This window comes from Hemicordylus capensis, chromosome 4 (assembly GCF_027244095.1).
Source record: "Hemicordylus capensis ecotype Gifberg chromosome 4, rHemCap1.1.pri, whole genome shotgun sequence".
Taxonomy (NCBI): domain Eukaryota; kingdom Metazoa; phylum Chordata; class Lepidosauria; order Squamata; family Cordylidae; genus Hemicordylus; species Hemicordylus capensis.
This window is the reverse complement of record NC_069660.1, coordinates 238,464,683-238,485,867: the sequence shown is the minus strand read 5'-3', so window position 1 is coordinate 238,485,867 and position 21,185 is coordinate 238,464,683. Positions and strand designations below refer to the sequence as shown.

The 21,185-nt window shown below is 42.5% G+C and overlaps 1 protein-coding gene across 1 annotated transcript in view; it reads left to right on the top strand.

Annotated features, from left to right (window-relative positions):
* The first annotated feature begins 266 nt into the window (after nucleotides 1-266).
* Nucleotides 267-21,185, top strand: part of VAPA (VAMP associated protein A) — a 33,433-nt gene continuing 12,514 nt past the window's right edge. Inside the window, exons 1-2 of the mRNA XM_053246595.1 lie at nucleotides 267-832; nucleotides 17,405-17,557. Of these exons, the coding sequence (XP_053102570.1) occupies nucleotides 757-832; nucleotides 17,405-17,557 (229 nt within the window). The 5' untranslated portion in view covers nucleotides 267-756. The remainder of the gene's footprint in view (nucleotides 833-17,404; nucleotides 17,558-21,185) is intronic.

The window sequence follows — 21,185 nt, the reverse complement described above, 5'->3', positions numbered from 1 at the left end:
CGTTTCACTTGGGGACTACAGTTCCCAACATGCAATGGTGCAAGGAAGACAGAAGACTTTCGAGACCGCTGTATTAGCTGGGAGTTCGAGTCCTCAGCCGGCCCGTCGTCTCTTGTGCTATGTTGATGATCCTGGTAGAGTCTGCTCTAGGGTCATTTTCCCTTCCGGTTTTCCCCGAGCACAATGGTTCCCTCCTCCTCGCTACCAGTTTGGTGCCGTCACTGCTCCGCACGCGCCGCCTTCTGGCGGCGCGTGACAAATTCCCGCTGGTCCGCGTGAGGGGGGCGGGGAAACTCGCGTCTAGCGAGCTGTCAAAATGACGCGAGAAGGAGGCGGGCAGACAGACAGGCAGGAGCTCCATATGGTAGTGTCTTAGGTGCCTTGGCTCGTGCCCGCTTTCGCGCGCTCACCTGTCTCCGGGCTGACGTGCGGGTGCTAGAAGGAGACGGCTCCAGTACCCTCGTGCCCGCGCCGGGGTTGGCTCTGATTGCAGTGCGCCTGGGGGTGGTGGTGGTGGTGTGGAGTGAGTCAGGGCCTTACAGGGGAGAGGAAGTGGAGCGGGGGAGGGCCACGCACGCGCCCCGAGTGGAGGGGAGGACACATCCGCGTCCCCCCGCCCCCCTTGAGGAAACGAAGAGGAAGAGGAGGCCGCCGTGCTGCCGCTGCTCGTCCTGGGTCCGCTTCCCCTTCCTTCCTGACCGGAGCGCCCTCCCCCTGCCCGCCCTTCTCCCGGACTGAGCGAACGTGTGAGCAGTGATGGCGGCCGCCGGGGCTCTACCCAAGCACGAGCAGATCTTGGTGCTCGATCCGCCCACCGACCTCAAATTCAAAGGTACCAGAGGCAGAACAGCGCCAGAGAAGCCGGGGGAGGGGGCGGCTAGGAAGCGGGGGCGGAGGGAGGCGTCCAGGCCTCGTCCTCCCCAACCCCTGCATGGGGCGGGGGAAGAGAGAAGGGGGGAGGCAATCAGTGGAGGCCTCTCCTTGGGCGCGGGCCGGCGCTCTCGCACTCATTCACCGGGTCTGGCCCTGTCTCTTCTCCTCCCCCTTCTCCAGAGCTTGGGGTGGGAGGCTCCAGTCGGGGGAACGGGACGAGGCGTCGCCGTCGCCATCTTGCTCTCTTCGCTTCTCTGGCTCTTTCTCACGCCACTCCGCACTCCTCCCCCCCCCCCCCGCCGGCCCCCTCTTCCTGGTCGGTGTGCTGGAAGAAGCTGCGCCGGCATCGCTTCCCTGGCGTGTTTTCTCGGGTTGCTCCTCTCGCCCAACTCGACGCTCACAAAGCCGGTGATCGCGGCCGATGAGCGAGAGAAGGAACCGCTTTGGGGTCTCTGTCTGCAGAGGCGGCCTCGGTTTTTCTTTTTCCCCTTCAGCCAGGCCCCGTGTCTTCAGCCAGGCCCCGTGGCGAAAACATGCCTCTTCTCCCTGCCTCCGGCCAGCTACGGAGCTGCCACACGGTTGGCATTAGAGGCAGAAGAGGGGCTACCGGCGCCCGCCTTGTCTCTGAGTGGCAGAGGCCCCAACTGCAGATGACCGTGTCTTGGCATGATTTTTGGGTGGGTGGGTGGGAGGGAGAAAATATAGAAACTACCCTGATCCCCTATTCTTAGTTTAGGCCTCTGCACTTTCTAGACTAATTCATCCTCTTGGTTCAGTTTTGTACCTATATATCTTGAGCTCGGCTGTACTTGTAGTTGAGTTGAGTGGTGGTATCTTGCACCAACCCCCTTTGGTTCATTTTAGGAGCTCGGTTAAGGGCGTTTTCCATAGCAGAGACATGACAGTTTAATTTTGAATGACCCGGTATTATGAGTTAACAGCTCCAAGGGCTGTTTTGGAAGATCATTAAGGTTTAAGAATGGTGTGCCACCTTTCTGTGCTTTGCTGCTTGAGTGCTGATTGTATCCTTATTTGAAATAGGTCTCTTATACAACATGCTGTCATGTATTTCTGACATAATGTTGGAGTAGTAGTGCTAGGCTGGAATTTTAATGTCTTTCAGAAAACAGCCACAAAAAGTCTGGAAGGGTAACTTGTCAAATGAAAACAAACATTCCAGCTAGTTGGAGAATTGCACCTTATTCCTCATCAACTCTAGCTTCAATCCATGGCATCCCTATCTAGGTTTCAGATACCCACTTTGAAAAGAAACACACTTTACTTTTAATCAGAACATGAGAATTAGGTGTAAGGTGGGCTATAAATTGTTGCAACTAGAAATACTGTTACCCACTTTGAGCTTTTGGTATAGGGTGAACAGTTAAATGAATAATATTTCAAAGGTGATTTTAGTGTGAAGTTCTAAAATAAATCCTCTTAAGTTATTAGGGGAGCAATTTATTACAGTCTTCTAGTACTAATTTTAAATGTGTTGTCCCTCTGCATGTTGCTCAAAGAATTAAGTTCTTAATTCAGATAGCATTTCAAAAGTGTGTCTATAATTTTATATTTCAAATAGTGAAATGCTTCAAGCTCATTTTACGCTCTACATTCACAAACCAGTTTTTTTAAAAAAAGAAGTTGCTCAGAATTGTCACTGGTTTTGTTGGAACTTCCAGACAGACTGTTCAAGGAGCAAGTTGTAAAACTACAGTGCAAGAACTTAGGCATAACTGTTGAAGTGATCTGTTTGTTTTTTGAACCTGAGTTCTTTTGAAGAGTGAAGGTCAAAACAGTCATCTTTCTATATGTTATGGAATTATCTTGGAAACAATTTGTAAGCTCATTAAAAAAACTTGTGTGAAGTCCACCCCTTTGCCTTCATTGCTGAAAAAATAGTTCTGGGTGACATACAGACTGATCCTAAATGTGTTTAATTGGAAGTAAGTCCAGTGCAGCCTTATGCATATTTACTTGGAAGTAAGTCACATTGTGTCCTGTGGGGTTTATTCCCTAGTTAGGGTTATAAATACTCAAAACATTCTTGCAACTAATTCTGTAGTTGAATCAAATTTTAGTGAGAGCTTAATTGTGCTGGAAAAAAGGACAGTCCTAGGGACGTTCTGCCAAAGTCATTTCCCAGTAGTATTTTGCATCTTTTACCAAAAATGAAGCAGCAGTCATGTGTCTTTATAATATAAACCATGTCAGAATCTTGCGTTAATGTACTGCAATGATTACATTACTGTTCAAAATAGATTATATTACAGCTCACTGTTTGTGCAGTATAGATGAGTCACATCATTGAGTTTGTATGTGACAGGTATAGAAGTATGATGAGGTAGTAAACTTGAGGAGAGTATTTTAAACAAGTTTAGAACTAATATTTTATATTAAAGCTGAAGTTGGGGAGTTAAGACACATTGCTCTGGAGCTGTGGCTTAAATAGCTTACTGCATTGCCCTAAGATACTTTATGATGTTTTTTTTTAAAAAGTTTCTCTTAAATCTAGTGGTGGTATATGAAAAACAACCATGAGTAGCATTCACAGTGGTGCTCACAGAGGAACTTCTTGTGGTTGTGGTGCTCTGCAAATTTGTGCTAGTACTAGTGGAAGAGGAACCACCTGAATGCATGTTGCATACGGAATTCCTCACATGTATACAGGGTTGTGCAAGGGGTTGCATAACAGGTTGTGTGAGGGTGTGCTAGTGCAAGAACTATTTTGGATCGGAGATTAATTTCTTTGCAGACCTAGGATGAAAGGGTTTACAGTAGTTTACAGATTAGTCTGAATGCTACCCATTGAGAGAGATCCAGTTACAACATAAGCAGCTGCATTTGCTTATGTTAAAATCAATGGAACTGATGCGATTGAACAATATCCATTTTCCAATATTTCTCATTAAATTTTTTTCAGGTAGCAGGGCTAAAAGAAACCAGAGATGTAAGATTGAGAACTTCTGCAGAAAAATGTCCAAAATGGAACATTCTCTCATACTTCATGTTTCTGTGGGAAAAATCCATTTTTAAATGTATTTCCCTATAAATTTTTGAATATACTTCAGTATAACAATTGAACCACAAGAAGTGGTTTACCACAAGAAGTGGTTTAATCCCACTTTTCCCAATGTAGTCAAACATTTTAGTTCAGGTACTTTGTGCTACTTGAAAAACTTTTTGAGATACAGCTTGGGAAATTAATGTGGTGAGGTTTTCTTACTACATACAGATATAGGCCAAATGACATGCCAAATCACTATTTCTTTAGAACATCTGAAAAAAATGTGGATTTTTAAAAGCAAGTTTATGCAAATGAGAAAAATATGCATGGGGAAACTTTCTGGAAAATTTTCCAGAAAAAGTCCCATTCAAAATTTGCTGGGAAACCCATGTCTCTGGAAGAAACCTCAGTTTGATAATTCTGGAAAATTACTGCCATTACTGTGATTTAATAGATAACATCTCATTGTAACACACTGTACTAGTCCTTGACCATTTAAGGCTAATAAATAGCCATTTTGTATTACTAGTTTACGCTTAAGTTAACAATAGTCCTGTTGAAGATCAACATTTTTTTCCTGAGTTAGCCCCATTTAAACTTTGGTTCAAAACACTTGTCTTTATATGTGTCTTCAGCATTGACAGCCCCACAATGAAGGCATAAGATCATGTGTTGTGATACTGGGCTGGCACAGCAAGTTGTTTGCTGCATCCTAATCTTTTATTGGCTACTAATGCAAGAGGAACTAAAAATTGGCTTCTTATGCCTGAAGAACTTAGAACTACTTGCTACATATTATGTGGGATACTGGTGGACAGTGTTAAATGTCTTGTTCATTACTTCGCTGCTGGTATTGCTAATGATATATACTACTGCAAATTGAGACGGTTGCACTTAAGATTAAAAATAGCTCACTATTAAACTTATCCCTCTGCTTTTAATATCAGTTGCCAAAATTGGGCAATGGTCATGTAGGCAGGGTTGGGTAATTTTAAATATGAATCTGTCATACGTTAGTACTGTATATCTTTAACTTAGTGTATATTCTCTGATTGAGATTAAGGCTCTGGAGGAAAATGTGAGCACACTTTAATAAAATGAATACAGTGTAAAGACTGCTCTTCTTGCATCACAATTCCATACACACTGGTTCTTGATTTGATTTTCAGATAAAAGTGTAGGGACAAAAATGCAGCTTGGTGGATATATGCTTCTGCATATTGTGGAGAAAATAGATCTCCATGCATGTAATATGAGAAACGGCCCTAAAATATCAATTAGACATTTGACACAGTTTTTTTGGAAGTCCATTAAGCAGTTCAAGTTGAGCAAGACTGTAAATCAGCTTCCTGTGTGCAAACACTCCTACATTACCATGTTGTGAAACATTACTGTTACAATACATTGTGCAGGCAACAGAACTGTGGGGCAGAAAAAGATCATGATGGTATGATCCACTCCCCTTTCCTATGATATATTGATTTCTCTAGCTATCTCTGCCTAACAAAGCCATTAAATGACATTTGGCTTTAATTCTTTCAATATGTATTTAATAATCCAAATTGCCTATGGTGACTGACAGCCAAACTAATTCTGTGCTGGCATTACAGGGGCAATTTTTCCTTATCTCCTCTGTAGCCCACTATACCTCCTGAAAATATGTTATGCCACTTCCATGGACTTGTTTTTGGGAGATACATTGGGAAGGGGAGACTACCAGAACACACACACACACACACTCTCTCTCTCTCTCTCTCTCTCTCTCTCTCTCTCTCTCTCTCTCTCTCTCTCTCTCTCACACACACACACACACACACACACACACACACACACACACACACACACACACCCCACCTCTAGTGCCAGCACAGCATTAGTCTGGATGTCAGCCAGCATTTCCAGAAATGATTGCTTAAGTCTTACCACAGTATTCTGCATGAAATAATTTTGTAACAATCTTCTGGTTTCCAATATGGTCTTTGCCCATGCTTACTCTTTGCAATAAAGCAGGGGTTGTTATGTCTCCAAGTAGCTCTCCAGGCCGTTGGGTCTTGCCTTGCCCTACCCTTCACTTCCAGGCAATACTGCAAATCTGATTGGCTGACTCAGTGGGGGCATAGCCATGCTGCTTTTTAAATCTCTCTCTTTGAGTGATGAGGATTGTGTTTTATGTGTGTTCTCATTCATTTCTCTCTAGTTTATTGTACCACAAAGCTCCATTTTTCCATTTTTGTCCTGCAGCAAAATTCTCATGGAATTCATGGGTTTAATGTTAAAAGAGATTTTAGTGTACATTTATGTCTCCCCAAGATACTATTCAGTGACTTGCTGCCTCCCCAAGCCACTATTTTGTGCTGGTGGCACCCCCCCAAAGAGCAGGGGGCGGGGATAGCTCCCAGAAACCTTCGAACTCCTGGATAAATGCTAGAAAGTTCTAATGGGAAAGGTAGTATCGTATTTATCTGAAGAGAAGGTGACTCTGAATTTAGGATGATATCTTAAACAACAACAACAGGTAAAATGTATTTTCCCCAAAGGAAGAGGACTGTGAATTTAAGATGAACTCTCAATTTCTAACATGAAAGAATTTGGTGGTGGTGGGGAAACTAGTCTTGGATTCAGGTAAAGATGGTATTGAAGTACACCAGCACAGTTGTAAAGGTAAAGTGTGTCTTCAAGTCGATTTCAACTCCTGGTGCCCACAGAACTCTGTGGTTTTCTTTTGGTAGAATACATGAGGGGTTTACCATTGCCATCTCCCGTGCAGTATGAGATCATGCCCTTTAGCATCTTCCTATATTGCTGATGCCCGATATAGTAGCAGTGAGGATTCAAAGTGGCAACCTTCTGTTTGTTAGTCAAGCATTTCCTCACTGCACCACTTAAGGTGTACGGAAACTTAATTACTTTGAAGAGTGCCTTTCTAGACCTGAATTAGCCCTTCACAATACACCTTAAGTGGCGCAGTGGAGAAATGCTTGACAAACAAGCAGAAGGTTGCCGGTTTGAATCCCCGCTCGTACTATATCGGGCAGCAGCAATATAGGAAGATGCTGAAAGGCATCATCTCACACTGTGTGGGAGGAGGCAATGGTACCCCCCCCTCCATGTTCTTCCCAAGAAAACCACAGGGCTCTGTGGGCTCCAGGAGTCGAAATCGACTTGATGGCACATTTTACCTTAATATTACTCTATTGTATGTAGCTGTGAACCACAAATACTGGCCAATATCCCGATTAACACTGTGCCTATGAACAACCATTTTCTGTTGTGCAAGGAGAGATGGGTAACTTTGAGCGATTGCACCCCCAACCCCCACTTCCTTCTGCAACTGCCTGGGTGGTTGTTGTTGTTTTTTGCTGAAAACCAATCGACTTGACGGCACATTTTACCTTTATATTACTCTATTGTATGTAGCTGTGAACCAGAAATACTGGCCAACATCCAGATTAACATTGTGCCTATGAACAACCATTTTCTGTTGTGCGAGGAGAGATGGGTAACTTTGAGCAATCGCACCCCCAACCCCCACTTCCTTCTGCAACTGCCTGGGTGGGTTTTTTTTTTTTGGGGGGGTTTTTTTTTTTGCTGAAAACCATTCCTTGCTCAACAGAAAACCCTGGTGTGTTGATTAAAGGGTATTCTAGATCAGCGCTGCACAACTTCAGCCTCCAGCTATCATTGGACTAAAATGCCCATCATCCCCAGCCATAGAGGCCAATAGTCAGGGATGATGGGAGTTGTAGTCAGACAGCTGAAGCTATGCAGCCCTGATCTAGATGCTGGCTACTATGTTCAGAAAACTTTGGGTGGTGAATAGCAGTTGTTGCTCCAGCCTAGGAAGCTGCCATATACTGAGTCAGACCATAGGTCCATCTAGTTCAGTATTGTCTACCCAGACTGGCAGTGGCTTCTCCAAGGTTGCAGGCATGAATCTTTCTCTTGGAGATGTCTGGGAGGGAACTTGGAACCTTCTGCTCTTCCCAGAGCGGCTCCCTCCCCTAAGGGGAATATCTTACAGTGCTCACACATCAAGTCTCTTATTCATATGCAACCAGGGCAGACCCTCCTTAACTAAGGGGACAAGTCATGCCTGCAAGTCTGCTACCACAAGACCAGCTCTTCTCTTGCAGATTTTTTGCAATGGCATTACCCTGTCCATCTGATTGTAGTTTAATATTTACAGTGTTGATTAGATTTTGCGGATAAAATCTCTCACATTCGAGCCGACCTGGACTCCATAGTCATGGCAGGGTCAACTGCAGAGGTGTCCAGTATCTCCTCTGGTTTAATTAGAATATATCAGTTTCAATTTGTAACTCTTGAGAATGTGGACAAACCCCTTGGAGGTGTTCGGCCTACCACTTGTCCTTTGGATCCATGCCCCATGTGGCTTATAACATCTAGCAGGGAGGTCGTTAGAGGTGGCCTAGTTGACATCATAAATGCCTCACTGAGGCAGGATGCCTCCAAGTTTGAGGGAGGCAATTGTGAGACATTTGCTTAAGAAGCCTGCCCTAGAGCTCTCAGTGATTGGTAATTATAGGCCAGTCTCCATCCTGGGTGGTGGCTGATCAACTCCAGACAGTTCTGGATGATATTATCTAGATCCATTTCAAACTGGATTTAGAGCAGGCTATGGGGTGGAGACAGCATTGGTTGGCCTGGTGGATGATCTCTACGAAGGAATGGACAGAGGGATTGTAAATCTGTTGGTTCTCTTGTGGCTTTCAGTACTATCAACCATGGTATCATCCTGGATTGCTTGGGGGATTTAGGAACTGGTGGCGCTGCTTTGCAGTGGTTCTGTTCTCTCTCTGGTAGATTCCAGATGGTGTCGCTCGGAGATACTTGCGCTCTGAAACAAGAGCTGTTGTATGGTATCCCTCAGGGTTCCATCCTATCCCTGATGCTTTTTAACATCTACATGAAACTGCTGGGTGGGATCATCAGGAGATTTGGAGCAGGATGCAAAATACAAAGTGCTGGTGATTACTTTTAAAGCCCTAAACGGCTTAGGTCCAGATTACCTGGGAGAGCGCCGCCTTCTGCATTATACCTAGCTGCAGCAGTTGACCAGGCTGTTCCTCACTGCCATGGCTGCTCATTCCCCTCAGGCTGCTGAAAGGCCCGGGCCTGTCCCTCACCCTTTTTTCTCTCTCTCTCCTCCATCCACTCTTCCCCCTCCCCCTTTTTTCTTTCTCTCCTTTCCTGAGTTAACAGATTTTGTTCATCGTGTATCTCATCTAATTCGCACAGTATCAGCCTCCTTCTCCTGAAGGGTCTATTTATTTATATCTTATTTATATATTATTTCTCTGTGTAAACCACCCTGAGCCATTGTAGTATAGAAATTGAAATAATAATAATAATAATAATAATAATAATAATAATAATAATAATAATTTCCTCACTCACAACCTCTCTTTTCGCAGTCCCCTGCCTACTATCCTTTATGTATGTATGTGCATATATATATTCTTCTCTCCTCTACAATCAAACACATCTTCCAACCAGTAACAGTTGCATTCCAACTGACATTAACCATCACAAGTTCCTCCCCGCTATCTGCATATGGAATCCCCATTGCCTCACCACAGTGTTTCTGCTTTGTTACCTACGATTAATAAAGCACTGTGTGTGTGGGGCTTGCCACATACATCCTTAGCTCTGTCTCTGTCTTCTCTCTGTCTTCTCTGTGTGTGTGTGTGTGTCTGTCTGTCTGTCTGTCTGTCTTTCCTTTCTTGAGTTAACAGATCGTGTTCATCTTGTTTCCTCATCTAATTTACACAACGGCAGCCTCCTCCTGAAGGGGCTCTTTCCTCCCTCACGACCCTTTTCTTCACAGACCCCTGCCCACTATCCTTTTTATATTTATAGATTTCTCTCCTCTACAATCAAGAACATCTTCTGACTGGTAACAGTTGCATTCCAACTGACCTTAACCATCACAGGCTCCTCCTCCCTATATGCATATGAAATCCTCATTGCCCAATCACCATGGTGCTTCTGCTCTCACAGGCTCCTCCTCCCTATCTGCTGCACTGCCCAATCAGGTGCTTTTGCTCACGAATTCGTGAGAGCTGCCATGCACGGGATTAGCCACGTGTGCAGGGATTCTCAATGTTGGGTCTCCAGATGTTATTGGACTTCAACTCCCATAATCCCTAGGCAAAGGCCACTGGGCCTGGGGATTATGGGAGTTGAAGTCCAATAACATCTGGGGACCCAACGTTGAGAATCCCTGCCTTAGAAAATTAAATATATAGAGGATATACTAGCTGATCCCGCACAGAGCATCTGTGTGCTAGGACTTTGTTGCTCTTCTTGCTCCTTGCCACAGCCCCTGCTTTATTGCTCACTGTCAGCCACCCACTCCCTCTTGTCCCCTCCCTGTCAGTCGCTCGCCTCCCTTCCCTATCTGCATATGGACTCTCCACTGCCCAATCACCACAGTGCTTCTTCTGTGTTATCTCCAATTGGTAAAGCACTGTGTGGGTGGGGCTTGCACATACAACCTTAGCATATTATATTTATATAATATATTATATATATAATTCAATGAAATTGATTCCGGACAGGTCATGTAGTGTTAATATTTGTCACATAAAAGTGACTGGGTAATTAAGGTTAGGTCATATTTTTCAAATTACAAACATGTTGGGCTGCTACAGTAAAAGTACTTGTACTGTGGTACTTAGGTTGCACTTACCATGGTAAATATTTACTCAAAGGTGCCACAATAGAGCAGAGTTTATGGTGAACAGTGTGTTCTGATCTTCAGTACTGCTGCTGAAGATGATCACCATTATACCATGTTGTTGAATCGGATCTTGATAATGGGATCAGTATATAAACATCCATGGCACACACAGGCAAAAGAGCAACTTGTAGCCCTTCATCAAGAGACCGTTATATTTAGAAGCGTACAGCCTTACAACAAAGAGCATAAACTCCACTGTGGGTTCCCCTGATGAAGGGGTACTTTGGGCCCAAACTTAAGATTATTTTTAAAAATCTGCTTCTCCATCCTGTTGTGCTGTACTTCATAAGCTTTCTCCCCACACCACCACATTGGACAGTCTCAGTGATAATGGACCTAGTTGAGAAAAGCTGAACATATTTACTGCAAATGTTAGTAGGTGTGCAAGAACAAAGGAAGGATAACAGTGCTTTTGCTAAGTGCTGCCATGCCCTGCCCCACCGCCTGCTATTTTTAGAGTAATATTTGAAGCACATGCGCAGTAGCTTGAACACTCTGGATGATTGAGTTTATCTCAGTAATTGAGATACTTGTGTTATAATTATTCTTAATGTATTTTTTTAAAGCCTAGCTGTTGAAATTGAAGAAAGAATCTAGAAAACGTAGATTTTCTCCAAATTTTGCCATTGCAGTGGGATGTAGCCCCTATGGCTGAGAAGGTACCATCCCATATACTCACGAAACATGTCTCAGAAGATGGTGCAAAGTCTCCTTGGTAGATCTCAGAGTGGGGTAGAGAATGCAAGAGTTTAAGTAGCTGGACCCAAATGATTTAGGGCTTTAATGTTGATAACCAACACTTTAAATTGGGCTCAGTTCAGGTACTGGGAACTACTTTAGATCAACCTACACAAAATTACATACTCTAAACATCAGCCTGGCAGTAGCATTATGTACCAACTGAAGTTTTCAAAAACCTTTCAGAAGTGCTCCCATGTAGAGTAGTTTTTATCAGGATGTAGCCAGATCATGTGTGGTGATGTCAAGGGCTAACTGCAGGGTGCAGGTGATGTACCCCCCAAAGCTAATAGTGACATTGTTGGTAGATATTGGGAATGAAGTTGGAGAGCAAGACTAGGAGAGAAACATGAGAAGCTCAGTCTTAAACATAGAGGCTATTCTCACGATGGGGGAAATCTGGGCTAGAGTTGCTAGCTGCCAAAGTAGCCCTCCCATTAAATGAGGTTAGCAGAGCGAGTGCTCCGCTAACCCAGTTTCCCCACTCATGAGTCACCCAGTGACCTGCGAGGAGACCCCTGCCCGGAGGCTAAAACAAGCCTCCTGATTTCGGGGGTCTTCCCAGGATGCCCCGTGTACCATCCTGGGACTTCCGGGGGCTGGGCGGCCCCTGATCCCTGCAGCCCCTACCGGCTCTGTGACGGAGCCGGTAGTCATGTGGGTGGCTGATCTGGCTGCCCAGCAACAAGTGACTGCTCGTCTGTGGGGGGAGCCCGGTAGGGCTCTTCACACTGCTCGTGTGGAGAGCCTCATATTGAGCTTAAGCTGGCTATAAGATATCCAGGTACAAGTATTGGGTAGCTGAAGATGTGGTACTGGGGAAAGATCTTGGAAAGAGTGAACTGTTGAAAATGATCAGCACATAGGTATTCCTGAAAACCATAAGCTTTGATGCCACCCCAAGACATGTGCAGAGAGAGAATGGAAGCTAAGAACATGACCCAAGTACTCCTCTGGAGAGGAGAACAGTGCTGTTCCCATCAGTGGATATGCTGAATTAATGAATGACAGGCAGGAGGAGAACCAGCTGAGAGGAGAGTACTAGAGATCTAAGACGTAGAGAAGAGATTCAGCTGTATAAAGGCAAGAGAAAGGTCAAGAAGAGAACTTCTCAATTGAACAGTTGTCTTTTTGGTTCTGTTAAATAAGTTTATTACTTTAGTTGGTTTTAGGAAGAGTAATCTTGTTTCCATTTACGGTTTCCTTCTTTTCAACTTTCATTGTTAGAGTTGGGAGCCAAAACCAGTTGGATTGTTCAGAATACAAAGCCATTTTGTTAACATCTTGTAGAACTGTAGGAATAATTTGAGCACAGTAATCTGTAAAGATGCTGCTTGAATAATCATGGCTCAATAAATGTCATTTGAATTTGCCATGCAGCTCTCTAGAAAAAGTTATAAATTTTATGCACTTCAGTTGCACAATTCAGAAGGACATGTACAGTATTTATCATTTGCATTAGAATAGTAAATTTTAAGCCACGTTGGCTGTATGTGCATGTATGCATGCAATGTTCTCTCTAATTTTTTTCTTCCGTGTGCAGAATGAATTTTGTTCTTGGCAGCAGTATTGAGGCAGTGTACATGCACATGCATTCAGAGTGGGGCCTTCCTGATTAAACCTGAGCGGGATCTAAAATAGAGCAGACATTTTAAAATGTGTGAACGTGCACACACCTTAGAGAGAACACTGTATGCATGTCCACAGTATTGCTGGCTCTGCTTGTTTGGCACTGTAGCACTGAACCAGATATACAAGGTATGTCCTTGGGAAAGGCAGGTTATTGTTGATGACACTTGCACTAACTGCAGGAAGTTAGTTATACAGCCAACACTGATCATCACCACAGCTGTCCCTAGTTCCTGTGCACTGGGCGGCTGAGTGACTAGGCCTGAAGGAAGCCCCTGGCATCTGTAAACTGTCGGGCTGTGTGTGCTGCAAATGATTGTGTACACTAGTAAAGTGTGCTGTTCAGTTGGTTTTGGCTCCTGGCGACCACAGAGCCCTGTGGTTGTCTTTGGTAGAATACAGGAGGGCTTTACCATTAACTCCTCCTGCACAGTATGCCTTTCAGCATCTTCCTATATTGCTCCTGCCTGATCCAGGTGTTTTCCATAGTCTGGGAAACATACCAGCAGCAACATCTGGCTTGATAATCAAGTCATTTTCACGCCGTTATTACATATGGAAAAACCTGGAGTCACAGCCCAATCAGTCTATATTGTTCTTTTACTAGGATTTTTTCTATCAGACTTGCTTAAAAAAAATAAAGTGCATAGGATTGTCGTCTCAGTTTCTTGCATTGTAACGTAGATCTGGAAATCTTGAGACTTGAAGAAAATAAAACCTTCTGACCTTTTAGAGTATATTGCTAAAAAATTCTTTAAGGTTAGAAAATAACAAAACATGCTAGATAAGATTATAACGAGCTTGTAGCTGAACAAAAATGCCACTTTCCTACCTCTGCTTTAAATTTACCTATTTATAATTTCAGAACTTAGGCTGAATAGCATGTGTGATGTGACATTTCCGTTCTTTTTTAGAGAGATGAGAAGAAAAATTGTACAGCAGTGCCCTTAATATTAAAAGTGCAGACACTGAATAAGTTTCCTAGCGAGCCTGGTGAAGATGACTGTCCTGGGGCAGAATCAAGTTAACAAGCGGCTCCCTGGAGAGGCATCCAGATCAAGGGCCTCACTGACAATTAGGCTTGCTTTGGAGAGATTAAGAAAAAAGTCTCTTGGCTAGTCTTTGTATTGACATGGTCTCTTAGCTAAATTGTTGACGATTCTAAATAATGTAGATGTATGCATAATTGCCTTATGGTTTATAATTTGTATATTAAAGATTGTCACATCAAGATAATTATCCTCACTCTTGCATTTTGATAGTCATTTATAATATGACTTTGAAATTTGATTGTAGTTGGTGTTGCTAATTTTGCATCAAGGGGGAAAAATCTGTCAGACTACTTTTTTGTTTTCTGATTTATACCAGTCATTTTCCCTTTGGGAGTGGAGGTTTTTCCTCATGGGATTAGTTTGGATATATATATATATATATATATATATATATATATATATATATATATAAATAAATATATAAATATATATATAAATATAAATATATATAATATAAAAATATTTGTCGTATTCATATACCCTTGGAAATTCAGTGGTAATCCTTTTAATTGCTTTATAGGTTTGTAGTTGGACAACACTGGTCAGTCATTATATGCATAACCAGTTCAGCTAGTGTTGTGGACAGTGATGTTTGGCTGTATAAATACTCGGGGTAGCTGCAGACTTTGAGACTCCATCATTCCCAACTTTGTCTTAACATCCAGCCTGAAGAAAGGTTTTGGAGAAATTAAGACCTTGCTCATTATTTTGTGATATTCTAGTTGGTCTGAATAGTCTTGCTTTGGATTCCCCCCCCCCCCCCCCCCGCCGGCTAGCTCATTGCTGATTAACATTGGTGGTGGCTATGCTCGGGCAACAAAATATTTATGCTGGCAGAATAGTATTGGCTCCTATTGTTCTAGGGTACACATCTTCAGAACTGGTTACCAGATGTCTGGTTTTCCTAGATATTGGCTTTGATAAATACAGGGAATCCTTCATCTTTGTATTCAGTGGATACCTGTTCGTTCTTCTTGCTTTATTATGTAATGCTTAGTAACATGTAGTAAATTAAAAACAGAGAATTCCTGGGTTAGTTTAGCTAATTGTCTAAACATAATGTATTTCCATCGTTAATTACAGACTTACCTTTAAAATTAAAGAGCCCCATGACTGTGCAAAAAATTAGAAAACTTTCTGTGCTAGAAACTGCTCTTATATAAGAACAGCCCTGCTGGATCAGGCCTAAGGCCCATCTAGTCCAGCATCCTGTTTCACACAGTGGCCCACCAGATGACACTGGGAGCCTACAGGCAGGAGTTGAGGGCATGCCCTCTCTCTTGCTGTTACTCCCATGCAACTGGTATTCAGAGGCATGCCTCTGAGGCTGGAGGTAGCCTATAGCCTTCAGACTAGTAGCCATTGATAGACCTCTCCTCCATGAAGTTATTCAAGCCCCTCTTAAAACCATCCAGGTTGTTGGCTGTCACCACATCTTGTGGCAGAGAATTCCGCAAGTTGATTATGTGTTGTGTGAAAAATTATTTCCGTTTGTTGGTCTTAAATTTCCTGACAATTTCATGGGATTACCCCTGGTTAGAATGTAATGCTGAAGAAATATTTCCTTGTTCCTATGCTGGTTAAAGACTGAAATAGACTATGCTATGTTTTCCTTGTTCCTGGGCTATTTGTCAATTTTACTGTACTGCCAAGAGTTTAAGAGTTTTTAGAGATTTTTATTCTTCTCTGTCTGCACACTGTTTATAATTTTAGAAACTTCTAAAGCATTTCCTCTTAGTCCTCCTTTTAAAAACTAAAATGTATTTAGTTATACTACTTTTTAGGTCTAGTTTCATGTACTTTCTCTCTTTGATCATTTCCATAACTAGGTGCTCAGTAGTATCTTCCTTGAGAGGGAGTGATTGTAGCTGCACAGAATTCTCTGATTCACCATAGATCTGTATACAGATATACATGCTTTTCCTTTAGCAGAATGATCACAAAATGATGGCAACTCTACAGAAATGTGGCCATAGCAGGCTGCATTTCTTCCCAGCTGGTTTTGCCCCATCTTACGTACCCTTGGCTGCTGCTTCCTTCTGCTTTGTCTCTCTGGACCCCTCTCTACTACTTCATCTGCACCATACCTCTTTCCTTCTCTTTGCTGTTATTCCTTAGTAGTCTCTCTGAGTGGCCATGTTGGTGAAATGCCCACCAAATTGTGGGAATGTGTATGGAAATTTGACCCTAGAAATTCATGGTCCTTGCCTAATGAGCAGAATCTTTTTTTGTTGACAGGCATGCAAGTAAGTTTGAGATGAAAACAGGGTTTGGTGTAATGGCTTCTAATATTGGCACAGCTTAGTTTACCTTGCCCCTGGAGCAGGTCTTACCCTGCATAGTTCCTTGGGGAAAGGGCATTTGGTAAGTTGTCTTCCAGATTAACGCCTGCTAACTGAGCCAAAGAGAGACCTTTTAAAGTGGCTGTAAACTGCCTAGAGACTTTGGTAGTGGGCGGTATACACATTTATTAAATGTGAATAAATATATTCTCTTATTAGCAGAGGGAGAGCAACTGTCCCTGTCCAAGCCCAGCACAGCATCTCTCCAGTACTGTTACTGGTGTTTGCCTTGTGTTCCTTTTTAGATGGTGGTGAGCCCTTCCCTGTGGACAGGGAAGCATCTTATTTATTTTTCTATGTAAAGCACTTTGAGAATTTGGGTTGAAAGTTATATATAAGTAGTAGCAGGTTAAAGGTTACAAGTTCCCCAGACATGTTTTTTCCTTTCCCCTTCCTTTCAGATGGTTTCTTTCTGTCTGTGTTGGCAAACTAGTTCAGGGGAAGAAGGTAGACAGAGTAGTAGCAGTGTGAGACAATATTATAGAAGATTCTTTTCTAATTATCTCTAACAGTTAGTTTGCCTTTTCCATTGCTGCAGCCTATATGCCTGGCTCCAAAATCTTTTCTGCCTAGTTCTGTCTGTTTGTTCCAGACTGACTTGTATATCAATATAAAGAGAGAATTTTTCTTCTCCTTCTCATGTGTCATTTTGGACTTGAATTGAATCTCATTCTACTGCCCGTTGATCCAGTGGATAAGAGCTTTTTTAAACTATTGCTTCTTTCCTTGTTTTCTGTGCTGCGTGAAACATCTGAGTAGACCTGGTTTCTCAGGCAGTGGGGGAAAGAGTTGGGCAACACAGGTACAGAAAACGCATTGAGGCAGGGACTTGCTAGTAAGCTTTTCTGAAGAGTAGAATACTATGAGAAGGGTGGAGAAGAGGATAGTTAGCTGTTGACCATCTTCCACTGCTTGACAGTTTGTACTGGTGCAACCACTAGTTTACTTCGAAGGATACTTTTGAAGAAAATATACCTAAAAATAGAACTTTTTAAACTTTCAGGTCCTTTCACAGATGTAGTCACTACAAATCTTAAACTACGAAATCCATCAGACAGAAAAGTATGTTTCAAAGTGAAGACTACAGCACCTCGCCGATACTGCGTGAGGCCAAACAGTGGAATTATTGACCCAGGATCATCTGTAACTGTATCAGGTAACAATGTTAGGCAGTCTGGTTAGTTTGTTCCTCTTAATATTGACTCTTTACTTGCAGAAGGTGGAACATTTTCAGGAGGAGGATCACTATTAAAAGTTATCTCAAATTCTTTGAACACACTGTTTAGATGCAGTGAAAAGGCTGATTTCCTCATCCTACCTTCATGTTTTATGATGCCTGTACCCTTTTACTGCTGAGTTCAGTAAAAAAAATATTATCATTAAATGAAACTTTTAAGTTTTGCAAAATAAGAAAGGTTTCTAGGATCGCGGACTTTTCTAAGGAAAACCTCAAGCTTACTTTTCACCACTTGTTCTCCTGAAACTTTAACATTTTAAAGATTTGTCCTATGTAATAACCATGGTGTCAGTCATGTATGATACCTGAGCTATTTTTGGAAGGGCGTTATATAAATCAATCAAATAAGTAACATAAATAAATAATAAATATGGTGTTGGCTAAACCACAGAGTGATTATGCTAACATTTGCTTCTTGACATAGGGAAAGAGAGGCAATTAAATCTTGGTCAGTGAAAAATATATAGCTTAAGTATACATCTGTTACAGCTGTTGGTCTTTTGATTTTTAGATTGAGTGAGTTTGTGTGTTTAGAGATAAGATATGTTTGCAGTCCAGCACCATTGAATTATAAAACCTTGCAGTTAAGGTGGAGTAGATCTGTTTGCATTCTGCCATTATAAAGCATGAACATTCTTTTTCTTATACAACCAATGTCTTCGCTGTATCAGTAAGAAATTTGACACTGGTAATCTATTTGTTTAGGGGTATAAGCGTAATATGTTTCAGAAAAATTGAATACAAATTATTCTGTTATGAAAATCCCTTATGGAGTTTCAAAAGTAGGAGGTTATAGAATTGCTGTGTTAGTCAGTGAGTGAAATGTCAAATTATGCATTTCTCGATAGTGAAGGCAGAATGGATGGGGAAAGTGTTGGCACTAACTTGAGTGTACGTCTCAAGTTAAAAATGTCTGCAATATCACTGTTGTATGAAGGTGACGGCAGCAAAATTTTTTGATGGGTATGTTAAATTTGCATTATGCTGTAACTGACGTTTTGGAGATGGATGCACAGCTTGCTATGGTTCTGAACTGGTCCAAAGCCACCACCCTCTCTCTAGCTCCAGTGTCTTCCAAAACCTCAGCTGCGACATGGGATTGGGGAATTTACCCTCCTGCGCTGTAGTGGGCTAACTTGAGGTTTTATGTGCACTTTTAGTCTTTGCTATGCACAGGGTAGGTTTTTGACCTCTACTCCTACCCCATGTTGTAGCCAAGGCATAGGGCTGGATCAAATCCATACTGAAGCAAACTACAGGTGAGAGTGATTAAACCCCGCTCTCTTCTTTGTTGTAGCATACTGGCTGGTGGCTAAATGTGCCATTAACTGTGCAATGCATCCAGTGCTGAAATTTCTGCTTGAGTGCTGAGGAGCTCAACTCCCCCTTCCCATACTGTAGAGCAGGCCTGCTCAACTTAGGCCCCCCAGGTGTGTTTGAACTACAACTCCCATAATCCTCAGTCAACTCCCATAATCCTCAATACCCAGGGATTATGGGAATTGTAGGCCAACATCTGCAGGAGGGCCGAAGTTGAGCAGCCCTGCTGTAGAGGCTTGCTTCAGGGCTAAATTGGATCGCGCCCAATAGAAGACATTCAGGAATTTGAAGCTGTCACTAGGCCAGTCAGATACGCACTTGCTTGCCTGTTTGTTTTGTTTGTGTATGGGAGTGACAGGTTTTTGGGTTTTTTGTCTGTGTATTGAGGGTATGAGAGTGCTCGTTGCAGTGGGTACATGTTTTCTGGAGGTCTTAATTGCTTGACCATATAATGCATATTGTAGCTTCAGTTGCAGTCTCTATATTGGTCCACTTCATGCTTAGTGTATGTTTTGGCTTGTTGATTGCTAACTGATTATCCTTGGGACTGCAGACTCTCAGCCTCATGTTTCCAGTCTATAATATTGGGAAATGTTTCCAAGAATGTCCTTTGATACTTACATACGTGGACAAATTTGTTGGTACCCTTACATTCCATTGAAAAAGTGTTTTATGCCTCCTGAAAAGCGATTAAATGAAAAGCAATTGTCCCATGTATACCTGCATGCCTTTGATACGTCATCGAGTAAAGCAAAGCAAGTGTGAAAAGAGATAAAGTATTGCTTATTGTACAAAGATACTCTAAAGTGGCCTGGGCACATTTGTTGGTACCCTTAGAAAAGATCATAAATAATTGGATTAGAATGATTTTTCAAATTAGCTGTTTTCTTTAATTAGTATCACACATCTCCAGTCGTGCAATCAGTCATTCAGCCTATTGAAATGTGTCCCACAATGAACATGGACCAGAGAAAGCAAAGGAGAGAGTTGTCTGAGGAGATCAGAAAGAAAATGATAGACAAGCATGTTAAAGGCAAAGGCTATAAGACCATCTCCGAGCAGTTTGATGTTCCTGTGACAACAGTTGCAAATATGATTAAGATGTTCAAGGTCCATGGAACTGTAGCCAACCTCCCTGGATGCGGCCGCAAGAGGAAAACTGACCCCAGAATGGGCAGAAGGATAGTGAGAATGGTAGACTAAAAGCCAAGGACAACTTCCAAAGAGATACAAGCTGAACTCCAAGGTCAAGGTCCATCAGTGTCTGATCGCACCATCCATCAGTTTTGAGTGACAGTGGGATCAATGGACGAATACCCAGGAGGACTCCACTGTTGAAATAAAAACATAAAAAATCAGACTGGAATTTGTTAAAATGCTTATTGACAAGCCACAATGCTTCTGGGACAATGTCTTTTGGACAGATGAGATAAAACTGGAGATTTTTGGCAAGTCACATCAGCTCTATGTCCACAGATGAAAAAAATGAAGCTTTCAAAGAAAACAACACCATACCTACTGTGAAACATGGAGGAGGCTCAGTTATGTTTTGGGGCTGCTTTGCTGCATCTGGCACGGGGTGCCTTGAGTGTGTGCAGGGAACAATGAAATCTCAAGACTATTAAGACATTTTGGAGCGAACTGTACTGCCCAGTGTCAGAAAGCTCTGTCTCAGTCGCAAGTCATGGATCCTCCAACTGGATAATGACCCAAAACACATAGCTAAAAGCACCCAAGAATGGCTAAGGACAAAAAAATTGGACTATTCTGGTGGCCTTTTATGAGCCCTGATTTGATTCCTATCAAACATCTATGGAAAGAACTGAAACATGCAGTCTGGAGAAGGCACCCTTCAAACCTGATACATCTGGAGCAGTTTGCTCAGGAAGAGTGGGCCAAACTACCTTTTGACAGGTGCAGAAGTCTCATTGAGAGCTACAGAAATCACTTGTTTACAGTGACTGCCTCTAAAGGTTGTGCAACAAAATATTAGGTTAAGGGTCCCATCATTTTTGTCCATGCCATTTTCATTTGTGTTATTATTTGAAATATTCTGTTGCATCAAAACTCTAAAGCAAAGTCTGATTTTTGTTAAATGCAGAATAAACTATGATGGGTGCCAATTACGTTTGTCAGTTTCAAGTGATTTCAGAGACAATTGTGGGTTCTTCTTTTTTCATGGAGGGGTACCAACACGTTTGTCCATGTGTGTAAGTCTTCCCTATAT